The 24,127-nt window shown below is 45.0% G+C and overlaps 1 protein-coding gene across 1 annotated transcript; it reads right to left on the bottom strand.

The window, feature by feature from the left end:
• Positions 1 to 209: 209 nt before the first annotated feature.
• YWHAZ (tyrosine 3-monooxygenase/tryptophan 5-monooxygenase activation protein zeta) lies at positions 210 to 23,005 on the bottom strand. The gene is made up of 6 exons (XM_083186969.1): positions 22,832 to 23,005; positions 12,323 to 12,627; positions 4,324 to 4,447; positions 3,266 to 3,429; positions 3,098 to 3,193; positions 210 to 1,319 (listed from the first exon to the last, which is right to left on the bottom strand). The coding sequence occupies exons 2-6, from the start codon at positions 12,614 to 12,616 to the stop codon at positions 1,257 to 1,259; spliced, it is 741 nt and encodes a 246-aa protein (XP_083043095.1). The 5' UTR covers positions 12,617 to 12,627; positions 22,832 to 23,005; the 3' UTR covers positions 210 to 1,256.
• Between the last annotated feature and the right edge of the window lie 1,122 nt (positions 23,006 to 24,127).

Below are 24,127 nucleotides of genomic sequence, written 5' to 3'. Positions count from 1 at the left end.
AAACTTATTTGGCGAACTGCATTCTTAGGTGGTTTTAAAACAATAATTTCTCAAGTGTTTGCTGGGATAATGTTGGCTGCGTAGTGAAGAGGTGCATCGTGGGAAGCGTAGTTATACAGAATGCCTTGGTTTGCTTTACCGGGGTGTTCGGCCAAGGACGAGCAGCAATAAATGCACGGTATAAAACCACATCTTAAGTAGTTGAAAAGTCCATTCATAAAACTTTTATTCCACTTACATCAACTTATTACACATGTTCTTTAACAATTATGCTTGGATTGTTCATGAAAATTTCATAAGACATTAAACAAAGCTAGCCATCATCTCAAGTTATTCCCCTGGTAACTATTCTGTATTTTAAATTTTTTTTATTTTTTTTACAGCCACATGCATGTTAGGCAAGTATCAAAAACAAAAATAAAACTAAAAAGTTAAATATATGTTTTTTTTTTTTTTATCTTTTCTGCTGTGCTTGATATATAGTGAAATTATGGATACCAAGCATTGTATGTCTAATGCATCAAGTACTTTGTTTTTATTTTGATCTTAGGTTGTTGAAACAATTTAAATACAAATAAAATGGAGAAATAGCGACAAACAAAAGCAGACGTTAGCCGACCGTAAGGAGAATGGAATGTGAACCGTCTTTTTTGCTCATGATTTTGACTCGCTATCGCAGGGACCACTCGGTGAAAAACGGTTTTTGGGGTTTTTTTTTTTTTTGGCACAGAGGACGACTCCGATAGCAGACTACGGCGCAACTGCCAACCGGCAAAGCGAATAGGAATTTAAGAGCCTTCGTCTACAGTGCCAAGCAAACCCCTCCCCAATCGATTTACAGAGTTTATTTATATACAAGCCGTTCACATTGCTTGATTATAGGGGAATAGCTTTCATCACCGGGCCCTGTGGTAACCCATGATGTACCAGAAGTACTTTGCCAGACATTTAAAACATGTATAAAAATTCCTCATTTCCCATACTGGTCACCTGATGTAGGTGGGGGTGGGGTGGGAAGAAAAAAATATTTTTATTTAGATGCCCCAAAATGTTAACTGGCCCTACTCCCTATTTAACACAAAAACCACATGGGAAATATAGAAATCCAAATAGAAGTAACATAAACCTTTTATAATTTTAAACAAAAAAAAAAAATAAAGATAAAAAAAAAAAATAAACCTATTTTTGGGACAGTAAGGATGACAATGGTCTATTGTGTAAATTTTAGAACGAGGCAGACAGAAAAGGAAGGCTGATTAATTCTCTCCGCCACATTCTCCTTGCTCGGCTTCGTCCCCTTGAGTGTCTGATGTCCACAACTAGATGAAAGGAGAAAATGAGAGCATTAGTGTTAAGTCTTTCGGGAGACACTGCGCAATTTATTGCAATATATATTAAAAAAAACAAAAAAAAAAACACACAATTGACAATATATCAATAACAGTCACAAAATGGTGATTCTAAAGTTATTGCCTCCTCTGTCAGAAGCTATTCAATAGTTTCTGCCTCCAAGTGACCCTTTTTACACTGCACCCAACACTTGAGCCGCACAAAATGGCCAAATTGGTCTAGTTCTGTAGTTCTAGGCGCAATCTGTGCAAAACATTGGGCCACCCAAACAATAGCATATCACCCTGACTATAGTAACAATTACGGTCATCCATTAAAGAAATTTAATTCAGAGATAATCTTTAAAAATTATATAATTAAATGTTTGGTAAGACCCATTCTACGGTACACTGCAGATGCGGCAAATTAAAAAAATATCCGATATAGGGGGGAGGGGGGGGGGGGGTTGAGGTACGGCTGCTACTGGGATATCCACCTGAGAGTTAGAGAGGGCATATCATTGCTTAATTTGTCATTACAGTAAAAAAATAAAAAAAAAAAATTTAATCCAATTGGTTGCTATGGGCTACAGCACATTTTTTTTTTTTTTATGCTTAACTGAAACGTACCCTAAAGCATATTCATAAAAACTGCCTCAATTGCAGGATACTTTGTGATGCGCTTTCCCCTGCACTGAGGGGAGACCCAATCTGCACAGTGGCCAGTCTGGTGCTATGGAGGGCGTGTGAGAGCACCGGCTCAGTTATGCAGGTGGACTGACGCCAGGCAAGAAAACTTATCCTAGGAAAAACCATAGAACTGCAGTTTGTATTCCCCATATGTTATAATGTATCACACTGACCAAATGCAACACATTAACTGCTGTAATAAAACGCACATAACACAAAGTTTAACGAACATGTTATATTCTGCTTAATATTCTGTTCCCTGCACCTTGTTCCCACTTTCTAATTACGCCCATTTCCTCTCAGCAGATTAATGTGTATGGAGTAATTAAAGGTCTGGTTTATTTTGGAGGGACAATTACGTAAACTTGATCATGCAAAATATAGGTCAGAAGGTCAACCCTGATTGATCAACACATGGAAAAGGTCAACAAGGTTTTATTGATTTCTTTTTTGAACCAACTGGTGTCTGTCACCATGGACACGTATAAGTAACTCCTCCCCTTGCATTGCTTCGGGCACGACTTATTCTCCTTCTATGCCAGGCACGGCCAAACTATGGCCCTCCAGCTGTTGTGAAACTACAAGTCCCATCATGCCTTGCCACAGTGTTGCTCATAGTGAATGCTAAAACTATGGCAAGGGTTGCTGGGATGTGCAGTTTAACAGCTGGAGGGTCTTAGCTTGGCCATGCCTAGTCTATGTCCACTGGGAGGGTAACGTATGAACAAGTTACTTTAAAAAAAAAAACACAACACCCCAACATGACAAACTCATGTTAAATTCCTGTGCCGTCTTTGACTGTCTACCTAATGAGCACATCCCACTGCCATTGGCTAATTTGTTGAGTGCTGCACTTCACCTCGTGCGCAAAGCACTGCCGATCCCTGGGGAAACCACCCAGCACATATAAACATACATGTCCTGATGTGTGCACTATACAGTCAACGTTGTTGCCAGCAAGACGCATGCATAGTAAATTCAGTCCTTCAACCCACCTACAAGCACTCATGGTAAAACGCACGCCCACATTGTTCTCCCAGCAGGAGACAGTTAAAAAAAATAGTTAACTCTTTACTTACTGTCAAGTTGTCTCGCAGTAATTGCATTATTAACGTGCTGTCTTTGTATGATTCTTCACTCAGGGTATCAAGCTCGGCAATAGCTTCATCAAAAGCCTAAAATGAGAGGGAGTATAAACGACCGTCCTCTGGTAAGCGCGAGTGCGTCACATCTCAGTCGGAACTTACGGTTTTCGCCAGAGAACAGGCTTTTTCCGGGGAGTTAAGGATCTCGTAAAAAAACACTGAGAAGTTGAGAGCCAGCCCCAGTCTGATTGGGTGCGTTGGTTGCATCTCCATTTTGCTGATGTCAAAAGCATCTTGATACGCCTGTTGGGATTGCTCCACAATTGCTGGAGAGGAAACAAACAAAAAAAAGGTACCAGGTGTTACACTTATGCAAACGTTCTTTCCATATTTATTAGTTTTATGCAACATAGGAACAGTTTAATGCCTATGGCAGTGTTTCTACAATTTGTCCTCAGCAATGCCAACGATGCAGATTTTCCCAGCTTGTGTATTAGGCAACATTTTAAAAGATCCAAAGGCGGAGCACATTCCCTTCATCGTGAAACCGAGATCTGTCAAACGCATACTGATCTGGGTGATAAATAGGAGACTGCAGTAAAGCGGAATCAGAACTCCGATGTTAAGCACCTGCATTTATTGGTTAATATTTCTTGCACCAGCTTATCTTGGAATCTGGTTACACACCTGGCATGATCATTGGCAATGCGGAGTTTGTAGACTATGTGACCCTCAAATGGATTACAAGGTCTGATAATGACCTGGCCAGAAAGCCTGTGGGTGCGGTCATCTTCCATATAGGTGGCCAAATGTCATGATATAGCTGTCAAGGGGACAGAGGGAAAACTTGAAATACTGGCAGTAAGTGGGGTGCGGTTCTGAAACCGTGAACAGCCGTGATGCCACGATTATGCGCCCCCTGCCCAATGACCCCCACACTTGGAAAGAAGTCACCCCATGCAAGCAATTGCCGTTGTAAGTGGTGGAAACGTGTTTATATTTTACAGTAGTGGCTTCAGAGAGGTCTTCTAGAGTTCTATGGCTGCTGTAAGAGCAGCGTTCATTAAATTAAGAAATACAATTCTCCAAGAACAACAATGGAGGAATGTGAGTGAGCAAATGAACTAGCAGACATTGTGCTACTGATTTTCCACACAACAGTGCACCTTGCCTATACTAGATTACTAAAATATTCAACACAACATCAAATAGAAGCCTACCTTTCTTATCATCGCCACTAGCCACTTCAGCCAGGTAACGGTAGTAGTCTCCCTTCATTTTCAAGTAGAAGACTTTACTCTCTGGTTGTGATGCGTTGGGGACCAAGTACTTGTCCAACAGATTCTAAAGAGGAAAAACAGAAAAAAGTTTAACAGTCAATTAAATGCAAACGTATTAATAGCCTTTAACTGATACTTTGAGCTGTGCGATGAGATGTGACGGGAGTGTGCATCTCATCGCACCCAGCAATTGTACCGTGTATGGGAACCTTAAGCGTGATCCTGCCAGTCATTGTGTGTGAGCCAACATTCACATCAGTGTAGCCTAGACTAGGAGCTAGTGGCAGCACTCGGGAACGATGCACTCGATACAACCAGATGTACCAATGTGGTGTTGAGATGCTTTTTGGTGCGCTACTGTAGTGATCGGTCAGAAAGATGAACGTTGATTGTCAAATAGGAGCCTAGGAAATTATTCCTGGAGATAAATGTGGGGATTTACAACTCCATTGCAAGGTTTTGCCTTCATCAGCCTTCAGTCTTGCAGTGAACTTGTGAACCAGCTTGGTTCCAGACAATGCAGTTTCATTTTCACCCACTGTGCTGTAATTACGTTCCCTGGTATATTGCATCACTGTTTTTCAAGACCTCACACTAACCGTGAGCGCTTTTCAACATTACTCATACCAAAAGCACTGAAAAGTATTGTGTGGCATGGGTATACAATGCCAATCATTACACACTTTCAGACTAGTGGTAAAGGGTCACACTTGAAGACCTTTTCGACTGAAGGTCCATACACATTGTGCCTAACATTTGCAGACAGCGATGATGTGAAAAATAATACCCTGAAAAATCGATCAGTGCATACACACTGAGCAATTTTCACAGGGGGTGGATGACTTTCCATAGCAGGACGCTATGGAAAGCAGTCCACCCAGTCACTCATCTGCTGAGCGGCGCCCCCAGCGATGATGCAGGAGCACGCATCATCACCGGACGGCTTTCAACCTGAAAGCAGCGCAACACAAAACAGAGCTGCTCAAATAATCGCCCAGTATGTATAGGCCTTGAAGTACAAGAAAGGTAGGAAAAAAAGTTAAGAATCGCTGTTCACAACCAGTGTATTCACTAAAGAACTCCAGATCACATCTAGCACGTGTGTGTGTTCGGAATATTTGCATACATTTTTTTTTCCAGGAAAGACATTATATAAAAGGGGTGACGGCCACATCACTGCATTGACCCACTTTTACAAGTTAGACTGCCAAGAAGTTCCAAATATTGTTTTGTGTGCTCATCCCTTCACCCATGTCTTTGCGCTCTGGTAGATTGCACAGGAAAAGCCACGTTATGGTGCATACACACAGTGCAATTGGGACAAGTCAAACCTGTATGAAAAATTAGCCAAAAACCACACAGGGCCCGTACTGCTTGAGCTACTACCAATGCGATACGGACCTCGCAGGGCTGCTCAAGTAAAAGTATACTGTGCTGGAAAGGCCATATTGACTGTCGCATAGTTTATTTGGCCATAGACCAAATCGCATCTAGCCCAAAATTGGTTCCACGTGCTTTAAGAGGAAATAGCAGTGTCAAAATGTTGCCATAGCCAAAACTGCACTGTGTATGCCTTAAGGCAGCCAATCCTGGTGCTTCCAGGTATAACGATTCGGTGCTTGCAGCCAGTGTGGACTGAGCAGCTAAACAATTGATAAAAAAAAAAAAAAAAAAGCTCCCAGTGCAGTTAAAGAGGGTTTTCCACCATCAAAAGGTTCATTTATTACGATGTACATTCCCTTCAATGGCCATCGCAAGGTTTTTCTTTACGCAATCTTTGTGCTTTTCAGCCATATATTTTGGTCTATCAGATACACACACTGGCCTACAGTAAGACACAGGGACCAGCTGTGTGTAATATCCAAGCAAAACATAACTCTACATGATGACTTATATTGCCGAGTAGCACAACAAGAATATGCAGCAAATAAAATACTAATCCAAAAGTTCCACTACAATATAAATGTGCTTTACAAAACACCAATACGGTTACTGGGAGGGATGGCAGTCTGATAATGTGCAGGGCTGGGGGTGACAACACCTCTTCTTACATCTTTCCCTACATTGAACAGCCAGATTAATATTAAGTTTTAGTGCAGCGTGCAATCAGATGGAGGATTTAACCAACACTAAAGCCATTCAGCTGCAGAGGAGAATTGGAGACACAGGCTGGCAGCAGAGCCAGTGAGATCAGTCCACGGCCTTGCACATGACAGGAAGCAGTAGCGTCTGAGCAGCAGACGGTGGCAGTCTTATAGAAGCAGTATTTGTCTGCAATAATGGCTGTGTTGCTAGGAGGGAGATTCTCGGGAAGCCACAATCCTGTCTGGGACTTGGCTGTAATGTGGTAACTGGATTGCTAGGCCGTCACCCGACACACCCTGTGACACACACCCAAGTGCTCCTCAAAAGCAGCCAAAATGGACTTTGTACTTCTATTTAAGCCGTCTGCCGTACACTGGCACTTCCAGCACAAAGAATCAAGGCTGTGTTTCCTAACCCAAGGTGCAGTACCTAATACCAACAAAGGGAGAGAAGTGCGGGCCGGCCAGGTAGAGGCCAAGGTGCATTATTGTGAATGTCAGATCAAGCACTCAGGTAAGCCTAGAGAAGTAGGTGTGGGGTTATTGCTTTGCAGGAATGTATAGAAATGTGGAAACATTAAAAAGCAAATAGAAAATGAGTCAAACCCGGGGAAAGTCCCAAAGCATCAGCCCCAATCATCATACGGAGCCGGTTCTTCCTATTTGTGCGTATAGGTTTTACACTTTCCTATACACATGGGCTGGCACTACACGCAAGCACACGAGCCATGCTCCTTCCCAGGGGGTTCCGTCTGGTTGTAGTGAGGGGAACGGTTGAAGTAGACAACCGCAATGACAGATCACAGACAGGCATTTGCAGAGAGGCCATACAGAGGTGTCATCATACATCTGTACTGTGGGCACCTCTAACTGCCCCACCAGGTCACTGTGCCCTTTAATTGGATAGGTAACACTTCTCAGTGTGTGTGTCTGGAAACACTTTTTTGCTGAGACTGTCATCAGATTACACCCGACAGAGCAATTTAATCGTTGGCGAGAAGAAATGTGCCAAGTGTGAACTGTACTCTTGCCATCGAGCCCATGGATTAAATACTTCATATTTCTAATCTAGACACTTATGTCCGCGATCAGCACAGAGAAATAGAACATTTCACTATCGCTCCCCAATCTCTCATCACAGATTAAGGCAGTTCAGTCATATCATGCCCAATGTGCTACAATGCAGAGGGGCCCCTCCCCATAATTGGGCACTGGATCGCTTGTGGTGCCGTATAAATAAAAGGATAATAAGATTACAAATTCTGTTGTGCTTTATATACAGATACACATGAGTAAATGCATATTTGGCATCTCCCTCTTCCAGCTGAACTATAGACCAAACAAACTTCTGTCCTTTGCAGCTGAATGACCAAGGAGACTTTCGGAAGCGGTCAGCGCATGTCAGAGGCGAGCAGAGCAGCTGTCGTGTACATCGTGCACTTCCTGTGCAGGAAGCAGGCTCATTCATCACTGCCCTCCCACACTTCCTGTGTGTGTGACAAATGACACTTCCAAACTACACACAACTTCTCTTTTAACCAGCACAGAAACCTAGAAATTGCCGGCAGATAAGAGCCACTTGACCCATCTAGCCTGAGTTACAGTATAACCATGAGATAGCCAGATATAGCAGTGACTAACTTAATAGAAAACCGCAAAGAAAATAATACATGACTTTCATTAAGTAAAACAACCCTACCACTCACTACACACAAACACAGATGTAATACAGCCCAAACAGGCCCTCTACCTCCAATAAACAAATTCATATACTGCTCTATATAAAGTAACTGTTAATAAGTCTGGAAGCATTGCTGACGTGTAACAAATTGCTGCTGGTACCCATTGTATATTTATTTGAAGCCAGATCCTCTGTGGTCCTTTAACATCCTGCCAGCTCCTAGGTTTGGCTGACTGGCATAGTTCCACTAAAGACCAAGGGTCACCACTCCTAGGGACAGATGCATGAAGCCAGGTGAAGAGATAAAGTAGAAGGTGATATCGCACCAGCAATACCTAATCATATAGCCTTAACCCAATCTTATTAACACCCAAAGACCTCTAAATAAGGACAGATAAAAGTTGCAGCTACAAAAACAAAAGCATGAAGGATCAGCTAACTTTTGGGGGACGCGGGGAAATGACAACACAGAACATTGGGGGGGAATTAATTGAAGAGCTTGTGAGACGGGGGGTGTCTGCGAACACCTCAGGAGAAAACAAGGGGAAATCCACCAGTCGCACAGTGCAGGTAACAGATGCAAGTACTCATCCCCACAGACGACAATAAACCAACAACCCCCCCCCCCCCCCTCCTAATGATGACGTGCATGACAGTAAGCAGAACATCCTGAACATTTCTTAACGCCTGTTGCATTTTACTAAGTTCAAATTGTGACAATGAAACAACTTTCATTTATCTACAAGCTCAATATACTACAGGCCAGATGTATCAAGCTTTAACAAGTGATAAACAACCAATCAGCTCCTACCTAACATGTTACAGGCTGGGTTTGAAAAAGGACAGGTAGCCGCTGATTGGCTGGCTGCTTATTACTCTCCACTTTAAGTAGCTTGACACATCTGGCCCTGAATTCAGCCGACAGAAGGGAATAGTTATAGACCAAGTTTAAACGGGACAGATGCAATTATATTTAATAGGAACCAACCTAATTTGAAGGCTTGGCTGGAGCTGAACATAAAGACTCTTTGTATCTTTTCACCACTCTGTAATAGTATTGGTTATGGTCAATTCCAGAAAATTGGACAAGGTTAGGATGGTTATGATATTGGTCGGCGTTGTCTAGGGTGACAGTAATTTGGTCGACCACGGCTAATTAGACACCTAAAAAAATATATACGGCAGCATCTAGAACGACAGTAACAGAAAAAGCGACACAAGCAAAAGGTCGCCAGGAACGTGGTCAACAGTGAAAAGGTTTTTAGGAGTGTCGACATGTGCACCAACTAACAATATCGCTGAGGTCGGCACAATATTTTATTGCTCTCTGTCCACTTGGGTGGTAAAGCAGGGAAATAAACTCATGTCAACCATGTTCATGTCGAACTTCCGCTTGTGTCGATCTAATGCAGTGGTTCTCAACCTCTGTCCTCAAGTACCCCCAACAGTGCACATTTTCCATGTCTACACAGAAGCACATGCAAAATAATTAGATCCACCTGTGATCTTTTAAGATGTCAGTCAGTAATGCGTGCACCTGTTGGGTGACCTAGAAAACGTGAACTGTTGGGGGGGGGGGGGGGGGGTGTATAGATGTTGAGAACCACTGATCTAGTGTATACTGACCATTTTTAGGCATATAACTAGTCAACCAAATCATTGTCAACCCGGGTCCGGGTTACCACAATAGCCAGATTGCCTACACAATACGGAGTACAGTGTTGGCAAGTTACAGGCATGTTGGGGTGGGGATTCAATTCAGCGCTATAGTTGCGATGTGCCGTTCCAGAATGGCACATTGCACCCATCAGCCTCACAAAAGGTTTCCCTTACATCCAACAAAAGGTGTGAGGGAAAACTCGATACATCGGTTCAACCATATGCGTCAGGTGTGCGAAGCCGGCCATCGGCACATCACTTTTAAATGCATTCTCATCCTGAATGTTTGGACCTTGCTTTGCCCCTTAGCAGAAACCACAATCCAATATCAGGTTCCTTTCTGGAAGAACAAATCTCATCTACAGTGCATTTACCATGGTACCTGGGCAGATTGACATATTGGGAATGCCCCCTGCTAGCGGTCTATAGTAATGGAGGTATTTAATTGTTGCTCTGACCAGTCGCTCATTAGCATATTGGGAGGATCATCACTCCGGGATTAGCCGCGAGAAGTAGCTAAACCAGTCTAAATCCAGGTTTGGGTGGGCAAACTCTTTCCTTGCCCCTCTGGAAGCAGAGTGTGCGCTGCAGGTAATGGGCGTCTGAACGGAGTAACAACTGAATACCTCCTGTAGACCAGTAGATGGCACACGCAATAGCTCAATTAACCCCATCGAATAGCATTAGGGTCCTCAACCACCCATGTGACACAGAAGTGCGGTTCTACTTGTGCAGGCCATAGAGAAAACAGGCAGCAGAGACAGGAACCACTTCCTCCGTATTTCAGGGGGAAGTGCTCAATAAAGACTGCAAGATATCGGTGACATGTAGGGACTGTTAATAAGGGGAGTGGAGGGGCAATATATTAGTACCGGAACACCGATGTATTGGCAACAGTTTTATTTGCAGCAGGACTTTATGGCCACAGACTCCTCTGTACTAAATGTGGAATCATATATCGGCAGCCATCATTTGCTTATTAGTCATCTAAGCACCAGTTAACAATAGGTGGTTCATTCACATGGAGGTTACTGGGCCAGATCTTCCTTCACTGACGTCTGCTAAATTCTCTCCACCCAAATATATACCGTGACCTGCGTGGATTGGGAAAAGCAGCCAGTAATGGAGGCAGTGAGTCACTGCATATCCCAGCGGTGCAGCAACTTTCTGCTCTTATATATAATGGAGGAGATGACGAAAGCCAACATGGGCCGCACATTCTATTCCTGCCACTCTTACTAATACCAAGGGACTGCTGCAGACTACATGGATTCATCTATTGTATTAGCTAGCACAGGATGTGTAAAAGGCAACCAAGCAGTTTAGATACTCGCCTTAAAAATAGAGGGATTGCTATCTGGCCACTGTTGGGAAATAGGCACATGCCCCTACGTTAGTGTTCTTCTAGGAACTGTAGCAGTCAGGGCAGCATAAGGGGGGCGGACCTGGCCCACCAACGTCACTTGTGGGCAGTCCCAGGGCGCCGACATCACGAAAGGGGAGGGCCTGGCCTCGCTGAAGACACAGCCATCTATGGTGGCGCTGGGCTTCCCCGACGGGGACAACACTCTTTAAAATGGGGCACTGCTACAGGGGCAGAGCACATTTTGCCCTTTAAAAGTTGGGCAGGGCGCAGCGCCCCGCTAAAACAGCCTAGCGGGAACACTATGTTAGAGGTTAATAGGGTAGATGCTAGACTAGAGAAGCTACTTGATAGCAGCAAAAAAAAAAAAAAAAAAATATGAATCAAAAAGACACATGCTATTTTTTATATTTCAGAATATAAGGGGGAATTCAATTGTTTATCACCCCGGCTGCCAATAGATAGCACCCGACGGAGCAATTCAATTTTTGCCCTCCTTGGGCGCAAAAAGTTGCTGGTGGCAGTTCTGCTCACAGCCACCATGCTGGCGAGCAGAAATGTGCTAAATGTGAGCCCAAACGGTTCTCTCAGTGATCCGCACTTTAGTCTGGTTTAGCTTTCTGTTTCGGGGTGTGTTTGTGTGTGGGAGGGTGACACTGAAGGGTGCGATCAGTGCAAAAATGAAAACAATTGAATGGTGCCCCCTGATCTCCCATCATTGTTGACGGGAGCTCAGTTGCGCATAAACATTTGAATTGCCTCCTCCCCCAGTTGAGAAGGGGTCCATACCAGCTACATTTCTTCTTGCAGCCTGCTTAAATGGCAAGAAATGTGTGGGGGGAAAAAACAAACAAACCTCCTCTCTAACTGCACCCAAAACAATTAAACCCCCCCCCCCCCAGTTATAGATTAGGCAAATGGACCAGACCTACTGTATGTTCTGTAAAAGCTTTATGGATGTCAGCAAATGGCTGCGAGAAGTTTTTTTTTTTTTTTGGATCAAAATGATGATCTTTATCTATAAAGAGAACACGGTCTATACAGTATGCATGCAATGATCACTGTACTGCCCCCAGTGTCAGCATTTATATAGCAAGCACACCACAGCCAGTTGACATGACAACGCAGAGTAGAGTGTAGACGCTCCCTCACCAGCACATCATTGCAGATCTCCCTAAGCTCTGTCTCGATCTTCTCCCGATATTCTCGAGCCATCTGCTGCTTTTTGTCACTTCCTTCCGTCTTTTGCTCAATACTAGAGATGACCCTCCAGGACGACCGGCGTGCGCCCACAACATTTTTGTAGGCCACTGAAAGAAGGTTCCTTTCTTCGTTGGAAAGTTCAGTTCCCTCTTCCGTCACCCGCTTCATGCAAGCCGCCATATCATCGTACCTCTCTGCCTGCTCGGCCAGTTTGGCCTTCTGTACCACCTCGCTTTTATCCATGGCTAACTGTTCTGAGAAGAAAAACAAAACGAAGAAAGAAAAACGTTAGTCTACTTCAAACAAATCTTTATACTTGTGTACGGTTATAGGGAATTCTTCATGGACGGTGTAAGTTGTATACACAGTAGAAATAGGGATGGAGGGAAGGGATTTAAATGCAGTGCGTTGTTCCAGAAAGTACAACGTACGTGCCGGCAAGTATGCTGTGCGAGGGACAATGTGTGACGCTGGCACTACTGTATATGGCTAACATGTGAAATCAGACATTGCCTCAATGCCCAGTGTCACTTCACGTTGAACTTGGTCCATACTACAGCAGAATTCCCCAGGAACTTCCATGAATCAGCCCTTTTGCTAGGATAATTAGGGTGCACCAATATTTAGGGTGTCCACTTCTGTCACATTAACACTGTGACAGAAGCTCATGTCATTTCTAGGACTAAGACAAGAAAATGAGTGATCTTTAACAGATTATAAAATACTAGAAACTTAAATCTAAAAACTACTGCATGGCAGTTAAGGCCCCTATATACTGGGGTGATATACATACAATTCGGGCACTTGTCATGTGATTTCAGAGATAAATCACATGTACAGTGCCCGGATTGCATATATTTGGCAAGAGGTGCAATGCACGTTCCCATGCACATTGCAAAGCAACTGCTAGATTGCCCCTGCAACAGGAGAAAGGAGCTGCCAGGTCATCAGGGGAGCATGCCGCTGTGTTCCGTTACCCTGCGAGATCTGGCAGGGCTGGCATCCTCCCGGCAACAACAGCAGCATCAGGCGGGGACATGAGAGAACCGCAACTGGCCCCAGCACCACCCTTCCACTGATAAAACTTTTGCGCTGTACCTACTCTTTACCTGGCTCCTGTCTCGGCACCAGCTCACCTCCCCCCATTGGCATCCTTCAGTGGCCTTTACCAGCCTTCTACTGTACCCAGTTCCTGCCTCCCCCTCTCCCTATCTTTTGTCTAAAAATTCCCTGGCTCCTGCAGGACAGAGATAGACAGACGTATACCAGAGTAGGGAGCAGGCAGCACCCACGGTCTTAAGAATAAGAAGCAATGCTATGTACAATGTGTTTGTATGCACACAGAGCCAAGGAACCCATTGGGATGCGGCCCAATGTTGACACATCAGGGAGTATCACATCCCCGATAGAAACCTATGGGGGAATGCATCTGGCAGCAATCGTACTACCTCCGTGATACATATGGGTAGTACATAATATTTGCCTCTAACCCCCGAATAAACACATTTTCCGGGATTTAGCAGAAAATATTGAATAGAAAATGGGCCCAGCAGCTTTTGGGCGGAACCATCACTGTTCCATCACTTTGCGGCCTTTAGATCTGCCGGGCAACACCTGCATATTCTGGAGCAATCCAAGAAAACCGGGGTGACTCCCACAAAAGTGCCTGCCGGATGTCAGTCATCTTCTAAATAGCCCTATTTAAGCCAGCCCCCCCCACACAGCCCATCAGATAGATTGTATGGTACAAGTGTTGTCACAGATGCATGTTCTATACAGAATACACAAACTGACTAATGCTGGGCACACATGAATGATGTCATACACCCCCCCCCCCCCTCCCAACACTCTCACAAACATCCTTTGACACCAGGTCAAGCTATTGTATAGCAAGAGAATTATCACACCTCAATAAAAAGACAAACAGGAAAGCTCTAGGAGGAGATAAGGGGATTATGGGGTAAAGGAGATGGCATTTAGCGACTGGTTAACTCTGCAAGCACAGATACTAGGTAGTCGTTTAACAAAAAGGTCTATACATTCAATACTTGATATTTGCTTTAGAACAATACAAAAAAGAAAAGAAAAAGGTCAAAGTCCACAGAGCCTGCAGGACCAGAGATTGTAGAGAACACCTTCACTTATGCTGGGTATGCACGGAGCGATATTATACGGTGCCACAAGGGTTCCGCAGAACCCGACAATACGTAGTAGAGGGAAAAAAAAACAAGAAAATAACAAATTCCAGTACAATGCAATCTAAGACCAGTTGCATTCACTGAATGACATCGCTCAATAGTGTTAGCCTATCATTAAATGATCGTGGAGGTGCCACGAATCACCCACTGTGTACCAAGCGTTAGATATTGGACAACCAGATTTACAGACACATGAAATTGATTAAACAGCTTCTGGCTTGTTGGATGCATCCTACAGCCAACAGGAATGTTCCACCAATTCAATTGTATAGGGTAGATTACTATTATGACAACATTTGATGGTCGATAACCGCAGCCATCATTACACCTATACCCTGCAATTTGCATAAAAAAAACGGGATCAATTCAATTAGGGGTGATCAAGTCTCACCTACAAGTGCAGCAGTTTTCTTAAGGCCATAGGTATACAAAGATCCAAAACCCCAGGATGCAATCAGGCCGAGGTTGCCACCACAACTCGTCCCATCACATGTAAAGTGAATTGACCATAATGTCAAGTCCCAGTGAGCTGTGACTTGCAATGATCGCATGTAACTGAACCCCAGTATCAGTGCAGATCAGATTAAGCTCCACTAGAGCAGGGGCCGATGTGAATGGTCAAATATTCACTGTAAAATGCTGGGGACAATATGTGCGCTATAGAAAGTCACTGGTAATAACGCCATCATTTTAAATGACCAAAGCTCAGTAATGTAGTACTATATAATGTGAAACAGGAGGAAAGTTGCCGATCCGGACCAGCATGTGTCTACCGGCATCACAAGTGTAATTCGCACCAGAGGTGCGCTGCAGTAATTGCAGGTGTGCTGCACATCCGGTAGAACTTTACTCCCCCGTGTTCTGATATTATTAACCATCAGCATGCATTAGCAGCACTAAAGGGGCGCTGTATTCTTAATTCTCAGGAAATCACACAGTGGCAAGACACTCCAGCTGTTAAACTACACATCCCAGCATGCCCTGCTACAGGTTTTACTATTTGGCCATGCTAAAACTGATGCAGCCGGAGAGTCAAGGTTAGCCATCACTGGCCTATACATATATAGCTATGCAGATGTAGGCAATCTAGATCAGGCCTGGCCAACCTGTGGCTCTCCAGATGTTAAATTACAAATCCCATCATGCCTTGCCACAGTTTTGCTATAACATGGGTCTTCAAACTGTGGCCCTCCAGATGTTGTGAAACTACAAATCCCAGCATGCCTTGCCACAGTTTTGGTATAAGGGAGTGTTAAAACGGTGGCAAGGCATGCTGGGATTTCTAGTTTCACAACATCTGGAGAGCCACAGGTTGGTCAGGCCTGATCTAGATTTTGACCTCATGTGCGATGGTGTTGCACGGGGCCTTGAATTGCCATCACTATGGGGTGTACTCAGAGCGATTTGTTTAATTTCTACACAGATAGCTTAGAGTAAAAAAAAAATATATGCCCTAGCATGGTGCAAATTGGAAAATGGCAGTTCCTGCGACTAAACATCCATGAGTCCTGGCATGCTCCGACTGATGCTATTCATAGTGCTGAGACTTCAAACAAAGATTCAACAGATACTTATATAAAAAGGAGGTTACCAATATTTTCTTGCCCAACTGATCAGATGATTTGCCCCTATGTTTCCTCCCAGTTGCACACCTATTCCTCAGCAGCAGTAAGGGCAATCCATGGTCACTAGGAAGGGGGAGGGCTAACAGCCAAGTCTGACCATCGCCTCAAACTAATGCACTTCAGCTGAAGTATCCAGCTCATCATCAATAAAAGGAGTATCATACGAAAATAGCAGAAGAGTTCTACTTGCAACTCTAATTAACCTTCTATATTATTAACGAACCGAGTGCACACCCATACAGGGCATTACAAAACCCATTGTCATTAAGAACGATGAGAACTGTGCAGAACTACAATTAAACCTAGCTTCATCAACCTTCAGCAAACTAGTTGCCTCAATTACTGCAGTATTCATGTTAGGCAGTTTTAGCAGGGTGCCGTGCCCTGCCCGTTCAGGAGCGCCTTGCTAAGACAGCGAGCCAGTGCATCCCCGCCACCGCATGTATGGATGGCTTGGGGGTAAACCCAGATCATACTTGCCTACCTGACCCTCTTCATGAGGGAGAAAATGCTCTGTTCCTGGACTTCCCTGGTAATGTATGATTGCCATCACCTGTGGTGACACACCTTTCTTATCAACTAGCTCACCAAAGGTGATGGCAATCCTACATTACCAGGGAAGTCCAGGAACAGAGCATTTTCTCCCTCATGGAGCGGGTCAGGTAGGAAAGTATGACCCAGATCCACTCTAGGTGCCGGACAAGCCCCCAACATGCGGAATGCGTCCCTCCCCTAGAGGAGGACTGGGGATGGATAGGAAGAAAGAAAAATAGTCCAATACTGGCCGATATCACATGTCCATAGCGGGGTGTTGCCATTGATATGCAAATTACAGTCTGACATATCGGATTGGCTGTGCAGCACAGCCAATGGCAGCTATAACAGCGAGCTGGCAGTGTGTGGAGGTGGATAGACCAGCTGCATGGCATGGGCAGACAAATCGAGCGGCAAGTGTGGATTGGCCCTTTGGTTGGCTCATTCACCGACATCTGTCTGGTGTGCAGAGTCAAACAATTATCCCAAAGCTAAGCAATTATTGCATCTGATTATATGGTCATTGTATCTCTGTGGCACAGCCTATTGCCATGTACACATCAGACAACATGCAAACCATACAATGTCGCTCACAATTTACCTTGAGCTCTCAGACAAATGATCTAGAACGCATTTACATTGTGCAATCTTGCAAAAGACAGTCAGTGGCCATATCCAGTAGTATGCAGTCACTGGCGATATCCCCAGGTTGAGCTGCCTATATAGAGGACGTTACTAGTGTCTCGCCAGAGTGCGCATCGCTAGCGATAGACTACATACAAACTGAATGTGGAAAAATTTGTCTTAAATGGAAGCCATCTGAACATTTGTTTAGCATGTACCCGGCTTACGACCTGCGCTCAGCGGGCCTACAGGAGACAGAACAAATTGCTGTGTGCTCTCCATAGACACTAGTGTCCCTAATAGGGATCAATATAGTGGAGTCACAAATTGGGAATTGAGAACTCCAAGAATGTTTGGCCGATGGTATGTGCTAGTTGCCTTGTAAATATGTTACAACACGCCCAGAGTAGTGATTGCAGCAAATGAATACTAGCTTGAATTATTCTATCCAAAATATGCGGGCACCACAAGATATTTAAAGATTTAATTAGCTATGTGGAGGTATCCAACACGTTACAATTTTGGCAGCCAATTGGGTCCTTTAGAGACCTACCTTTAAAACGGGATGATATAGCGCTATTAGTACACATCTGTCCTACCCATTGGAGCTTTCAGTTTAGAGCGGGGGATTTCGAGGGAGGGTGCGAGGAAGAACAATTTTTTTAGGCAGCGATATGCAGTGAGTGCCTGACATTGCAAGCCAATTGCTCTGATCAAGGACAACTGCATCACTTCTCGTGCCCACAAGTTTTAGATGAAGGAAAAGGCCACTTCGGGAAGCTTTGAGCAGAAATCAAGCACTATTGGGCTCCCATTATTAACTAGCGGCCAAACAACTGAATCCCTTGTGATGGATTCCAAGTCAATATTCTGAGTGTGAGGAGAGGCTGTGGCCTTGCACTTTGAAGCAGGAAGTGGGGTAAAGACATCCCCTTACCCTTAGGGGAAAATGGGTCATGGGGAGAGCAGAGCTTGTAGTGACCACTACAGCTAAAACATTTTTTTATTCCAGGTCATGCCATTATGTTGCATGACCTGGAATATTTAATGCTATGAAGTAAAAGGAGCCATTTGTCTAGAACAGTGGTTCCCAACCATGGTCCTCAAGTACCACCCCCCCCCCCCCCCCCATGAGTGCACCTGCAGGGTGACCTGGAAAATGTGCACTGTTGGGGGTACTTGAGGACCAGGGGTGGTCTACAACATTATGATAAAAAGATATTTTAGAAAATCCTTGTGCTCCAAAGATATATTTGTATTAATGCTTTATGAATCATCGGCTAGGATGTATTCGGTCAAAATGAAAATGCATTGACCCTTCAAAATCTAACAGGATAGGATTATACAGATTTGATCAATTTAAAGGGAAACGTAGATAAAATGTAGAGATTGTTACAGAAAATGATGCTACTAGGTGCATGAGTTGGGCATTAACACCCCCCACCATCCCCAACACTGCAGCTGTCCTCATGTCAGTTCAGCTGCATTGAAAAAAAAAACCCACAGGAACAGCATGAGCAGGAAATGACATCAGAGCAGTGCAATGAACACACCTAGATCTCAAAGGGTGGTGTACACCAGGTCTCTCAAGCTGACTCCGGTCACAATTACTCACTACAATATTATACAAATGAATACATTCCTTTCACTAGCTAGAAATGACCCAATACAGTGAAAAGGTCACAATAGGAAGACCGTGTGCTTACTTCACATAATGGTTATCTGAAAAGGATCAGTGTGAAGGCCCATACACACGAAGCACGTTTAGCCCTATTTCTAAGTGATCTTTCTAGATTGCTTAGAAATTAAGCACCGATGCTCCCGTGTGTATGACCCCGAGCAGCGGCGGTGCGTCACCATTGCCCGCCTAGATCTTGGCTGCATGTATTTTTACGTTGGCTACAAATCGTATAGTAGATGTTTATTGAAATCCGATTGTTACCGATGCTCAAACCTTCCTGAAATGTACATCAGTATTATAACGTATCCGGTGCCAGTTTACTAAAGCCCAAAATTAAAATTGTTCAGCCATTAGCTATGAAAGGGTAACAAATATGGGTCAGTGTGAACTTGACCTAGCAACGCAGCTCCATAGACAAGCACCATGTCACCTCATCCTCTAACATTATTGCGTCTTGACCTTATCTTATAGGGGTCAAAAAACCTAATAACTGATGTACGGTAGGCAAGAACCGTCATGTGATCACATTCAGTTCCAGTATAACTCCAGGTGTCATGTAAATTATTCTGCTCAGTAATAAACTGAATTCAATATATGCTTAATGATAAAATGGGATATAGACAAATGCATCAGTTTACAGCTGCTCAAATGTAAAAAAAAATAAAAAAATAAAAAAAGAATGAGCGCATGTTCTACGTAATAGAATATTCTTAATACATTGCCATGATGTTAAAGTGAAAGTACAGTCTAAATGGGATCCAACGTACGGGTTCTAAGGAGGATTAAATGCAAAAATCCAGACAGTATCAAGTTACCCCTTCATCTTGGAGAAACTGACAATTCCATGCTTGACATTACACGTCAGAGACTCTGCACACGAGCGGCTCTGGAATATCTGTCATTTCAGTAGGACATTCATTTAAGGCGTCGGAATGGAAAAAGGTTCGCAAATGACAGCACCGATTCTACAGCCTGGCCAGGATGAAGGCTGGGTGGAATGGCAGTGAAGGGGTTAACCCCAGAGCAGCTGATCGCACTTGTCATTAATATTCTCCCAGCACATCCCCAAGCTGTGCGGCAATCCTATTTTAGAGATTCAACGGGATAAAACGAATGACATTGCTTACAATAAATGGGAGATAGAGAACGGTAATGTACAATGCAGGTTCTCTCTCGTCCTGTCTATGGAAGACTGTGGGGATTCCCATGTCACAATCCAAGGGGGAAAAAATAAAAATAAATGACAGCCTTTGTGTGCAGTCAAATCCCCTTGTTATCCGTAATCCAGGTACACATAAATTATCTGTATCCTACTGACCAGAGGTCACAGGCTAGCCATCCACTACAGGGACAAGCCAGAAGCTGCATATCTGTTAACGCATAAGCATGCAGGCGTCATATATTCAACAGCCACAAGGTGTTATGCATGTATGAACAGGAACCAAAATGTATGAAGAAAAAAAAAAAATTTAAAAAAATTCAGCCACCACACCCGAGCAAGAAACCACCCTGTGATATTAAGTGACATCTCCTTCAAAAGCCCAAGGGGAGAATACAGCTCCGAATTTAAAAATCGTACAGAGACTAAATGGTTCCAGAACATTGGGATCTGTTTATTTATAGCTCTCAGAAAAGGAGAATAAAGAATTTGACCACTGCGGAAGGATATTCCAGTAGGGAATTATCTTTAATCCAAGATTTTTTAAACAAGACTGCTAGGGAAGGTAAAACGAGGTTTCTCCTGGTCACTGGGTGGTATTAAGAGGAAGAAAACCAGCCAGTGATGTAGGGGAGGGTTATAGTCTGTACAAAAATGCAGCCTGATAACGATCAGTCAAGGGCCCCACCCTGATCTGCTGGTGTTACCTGTTTGAGATGTGTCTGGCTACTTGCAGGAGAATTAGGGTGCCCAGCTTTATACATCAGGTCATCACCTAGACGCCCTAGTTTTATAGCAAGGGAGGAGTCCCCAGTAATTGTATATGCCAGCCAATATGATCTCCAAGATTGATTTATACGAGGATTAACTCCACCTATCGTTGCATCATTGCTCTTGTAATCCATTTTTAATAGGGATTTTTCCATGTGCTTTGCAGTGGGCATAGAACGTTGGGCTAGGGTGACAAAGGAAGGATCATTCCCCATTTTACAAAGCAGGTTTCAGCAGACCTTGAGAAGGCTGCGGTTCTGCTCTCACGTTACATAATGCAATCAATGCCAGAGCTGCAACTGCACTTGTGTGCTCCTTACAATGCAATGGTAAAATAAATAAAGCAACATCCTTGCAAGAAGCCGCTAAAAGGTTTCACACATTTCATATCAAGGGGCTGCGGAAACGTTAGTTCAAACAAACTCGGCTCCCATCTGGAAATACTCAAATGAACATTAACATCCTCTCAAAGGAAGCCAAGGCTCATGGTGGACCCATCTTCCGGAAAGCCTTAGCATCACCCCACCCACTCCCTGCGAAGCCATTCAATGTTAAATACAGCGGCTGCAAAGGGACTAATGTATGGTATCTTAGGTAACAGACAGAATCCCACCTTCAGCCGTCAGTAGAAGCCTCAGATGAACAAGGGACCTGCTAGGCATTACCCACATGAACACCTCCCTTTCCCAAGTATCTGGAATGTGTGGGGGGAGGTGCGATCATGCTATACACAGGTCTTAAGAAAAGCCATTCTGCTCCGATCATGGTCCCCATTTGTAAGGACATGGTCCCCATTTGTAAGGAAGACACTGCAATAGGTTATTCCTTTAACCACACCCTGGCTAATGGGGTATCAGCTGGGGCATTGTTCTTCTGCATGGGCAGAATATGGATCATAGTGTGAAATAAAATGATCGTGCAAAAAGGCCATAATATACAGCTCTATCTGCATCTGAGGAGAGAGGGGTCACAGTGACCTTAATCCTGGGTATACACTAGGGCCTGACACTGGCAATGATAGGCAGAGATGTAATGCATTCCTGATGGGCTGCAGCATGACTGGTGTCATGCAGGGAGGGGGTCCTTTGTGCACAAGCCTCTCCAAAGAACATGGCCACTGTCACCAGTTCTACCACAAGTGACCCAGCAGCAGCATAGAGAGGAGACACCTCCCTTCCTTCCCGTGTGCAGGGGGGGAGGAGGCGGCCTCACCTGTGCTGCAATGTCTGCTGCATCAATGCAACATGATGGGGGAGGGGGGCTGGCTGCATGCAGCAGCGCCCCCCCACCCCTTCTCCCAGATCTGGGCACATTACCGGATTACACCGAATAGCCGCGCTTGCCTGCGGATTACACGTGGTGCCAATGAATGGGAGCGGGCGCGTCTATCCTATACAGCCGCTCAGATCGCACGATAAAGGCGGCATAGTAAATAGAGCGGGGCGATGAGCTCAGCCTGGCCACCATATATGGGGTGCTGGGAGGGGGGTAAAGGAGGAGATGCTGGGAGAGAGAGAGGGAGGGTCCTCCTCCCTCTGCTAGAGAAAGGCTGGGGACAATGGCTTCCTACAACCCACGGCTGAGGCAACCAGATGCACAGGATGGATGGAGAGCACTACAAGTGCCAGCATGCCATGCAAGCGGCTGGATCGGTACCGCCATGGCCATGCCACCACAGCCGAGAAGCCCCGGGCTGCCCAGTGGGAGACGCCGGATGGAGGGGAGAAGGAGGGGGGAGGATGCGGTGTAGAGGTGCCTCAGCAACCCCCCTCCCTGCTCCATGGACTATGCTTCCTCTCCGCCATTGCCAGGGCACTGTCACCCCGCCCGCCCGAGGTGCCCCTCCCGCCGTCGCTGTACCGGTACCTGTGTCGGAGAGGGGAGCACGGAGAGCTGCTGGCGGCTGTATCGGTCCCCGGGCTCTGGGCGAGTGCTCGTCTCTCTGGCTTCTGCCGCTGGGAGAGTCCGGTCTCTCTTCTCTTCCGAGCGCTCAAAGCTCTGCTCTAACCGATCCACGGGGTTTCCTCCAATCGGCGAGCAGGGGCCGGGGAGGGAGTGACGTCAAGCGCTGCCATGGCAACCGCTGACTGGGTGGCATAATAACCGCCCGCTTCGCTCCCGCGCTCGCTCGCTCCCTCCCTCCCTGGCGCCGCGGGAGCGCGCGATAGGTGGGGCGCTCGCGTCCGGGGCAGGGTGGTTGTGTCTGTTGAATCAGTAGTAGACTACTCACTCACTCACTCACTCACTCACTCACTCACTCACTCACTCACTCATCCATGCCAGTGTCCCACTCATGCGTGCTGCTGGCTTTGCATAAGCATGGCAGTCTTGCGTCTAATTGTCATCTGTCACAGGCTGGCCACTGCTGTATGGCTGTCACACATAAAAATTCATTGTGTGTATATATATTTATTTATTTATTAACACTTTCTTATATAGCGCAGCATATTCCGTTGCGCTTTACATAGGGGATATATATATATAATAAACATTTGAGGGCTTTGTTAAATGTGTTTAAGAAAGATCTATAAATAATATTTATTATATTGATTAAAATCAAGGTTCTGCTATATAAATTATTGCTCATTTACAAATGTGACCTTTCTCAGACAAACTCCTGCACCTCTGTCTGCTTGTACCTTATTAGTAGGGATGCCTATCCCGCAGCATTTTTCAAAACCGGGATTCGGGAGTAAAAACAGCTAAAACCCGGGATTGGCCGTCCTAATAAAAAAAAAAAAAAAAAATGCAGATGGGAGTGGGGCAGGCAGCTGTTTTGCCCGCTGCCACTGGGAACAAGCCAGCGGAAGGCGACGGTGCAGCCTACGCATACCCTCCATCTGAAGTGTACAATTCTGTACACATCCAGAAAGAGGGCATGGTCATGGGTGAAGGGGGTGTGGTCACTGTAAAGGGGGCATGGTCACCCCCTTTCCGAATGTGTACTCGGCATTTAAAATAAAAAGTGAGCGCTAAAAAAACCTTCCTTGCTGCTTAGCCTCCACTCACCGGGCTGCAGGTGCTCATCAGATCCCCCTGTCACGCTGGCCACCCAGGGGACCCACAATGCAACCTTGGGAACAGGTGCTTGGCCAGGGGAGAGGGCGCCAGGATTGACAGACGAGCCCAGAGCCCAGACAAATACAGGGGAGAGTGCACCCA

This window comes from Crinia signifera, chromosome 5, assembly GCF_055691185.1.
Source record: "Crinia signifera chromosome 5, ASM5569118v1, whole genome shotgun sequence".
In the NCBI taxonomy this organism is placed as follows: Eukaryota; Metazoa; Chordata; class Amphibia; order Anura; family Myobatrachidae; genus Crinia; species Crinia signifera.
Note: the sequence above shows the minus strand (reverse complement) of the source record. Positions and strands in the feature narration are given on the sequence as shown.

What these genes read in the sequence shown, in the direction of transcription:
- YWHAZ (XM_083186969.1), bottom strand. Translation starts at nt 12,616, where the DNA reads ATGGATAAAAGCGAGGTGGTACAGAAGGCCAAACTGGCCGAGCAGGCA. An exon ending in CCTGTTCTCTGGCGAAAACC is followed by an intron (nt 3,194 to 3,265) that starts GTAAGTTCCGAC and finishes CTCTCATTTTAG; the next exon opens with GCTTTTGATGAAGCTATTGC. An exon ending in TACTGCGAGACAACTTGACA is followed by an intron (nt 1,320 to 3,097) that starts GTAAGTAAAGAG and finishes CCTTTCATCTAG; the next exon opens with TTGTGGACATCAGACACTCA.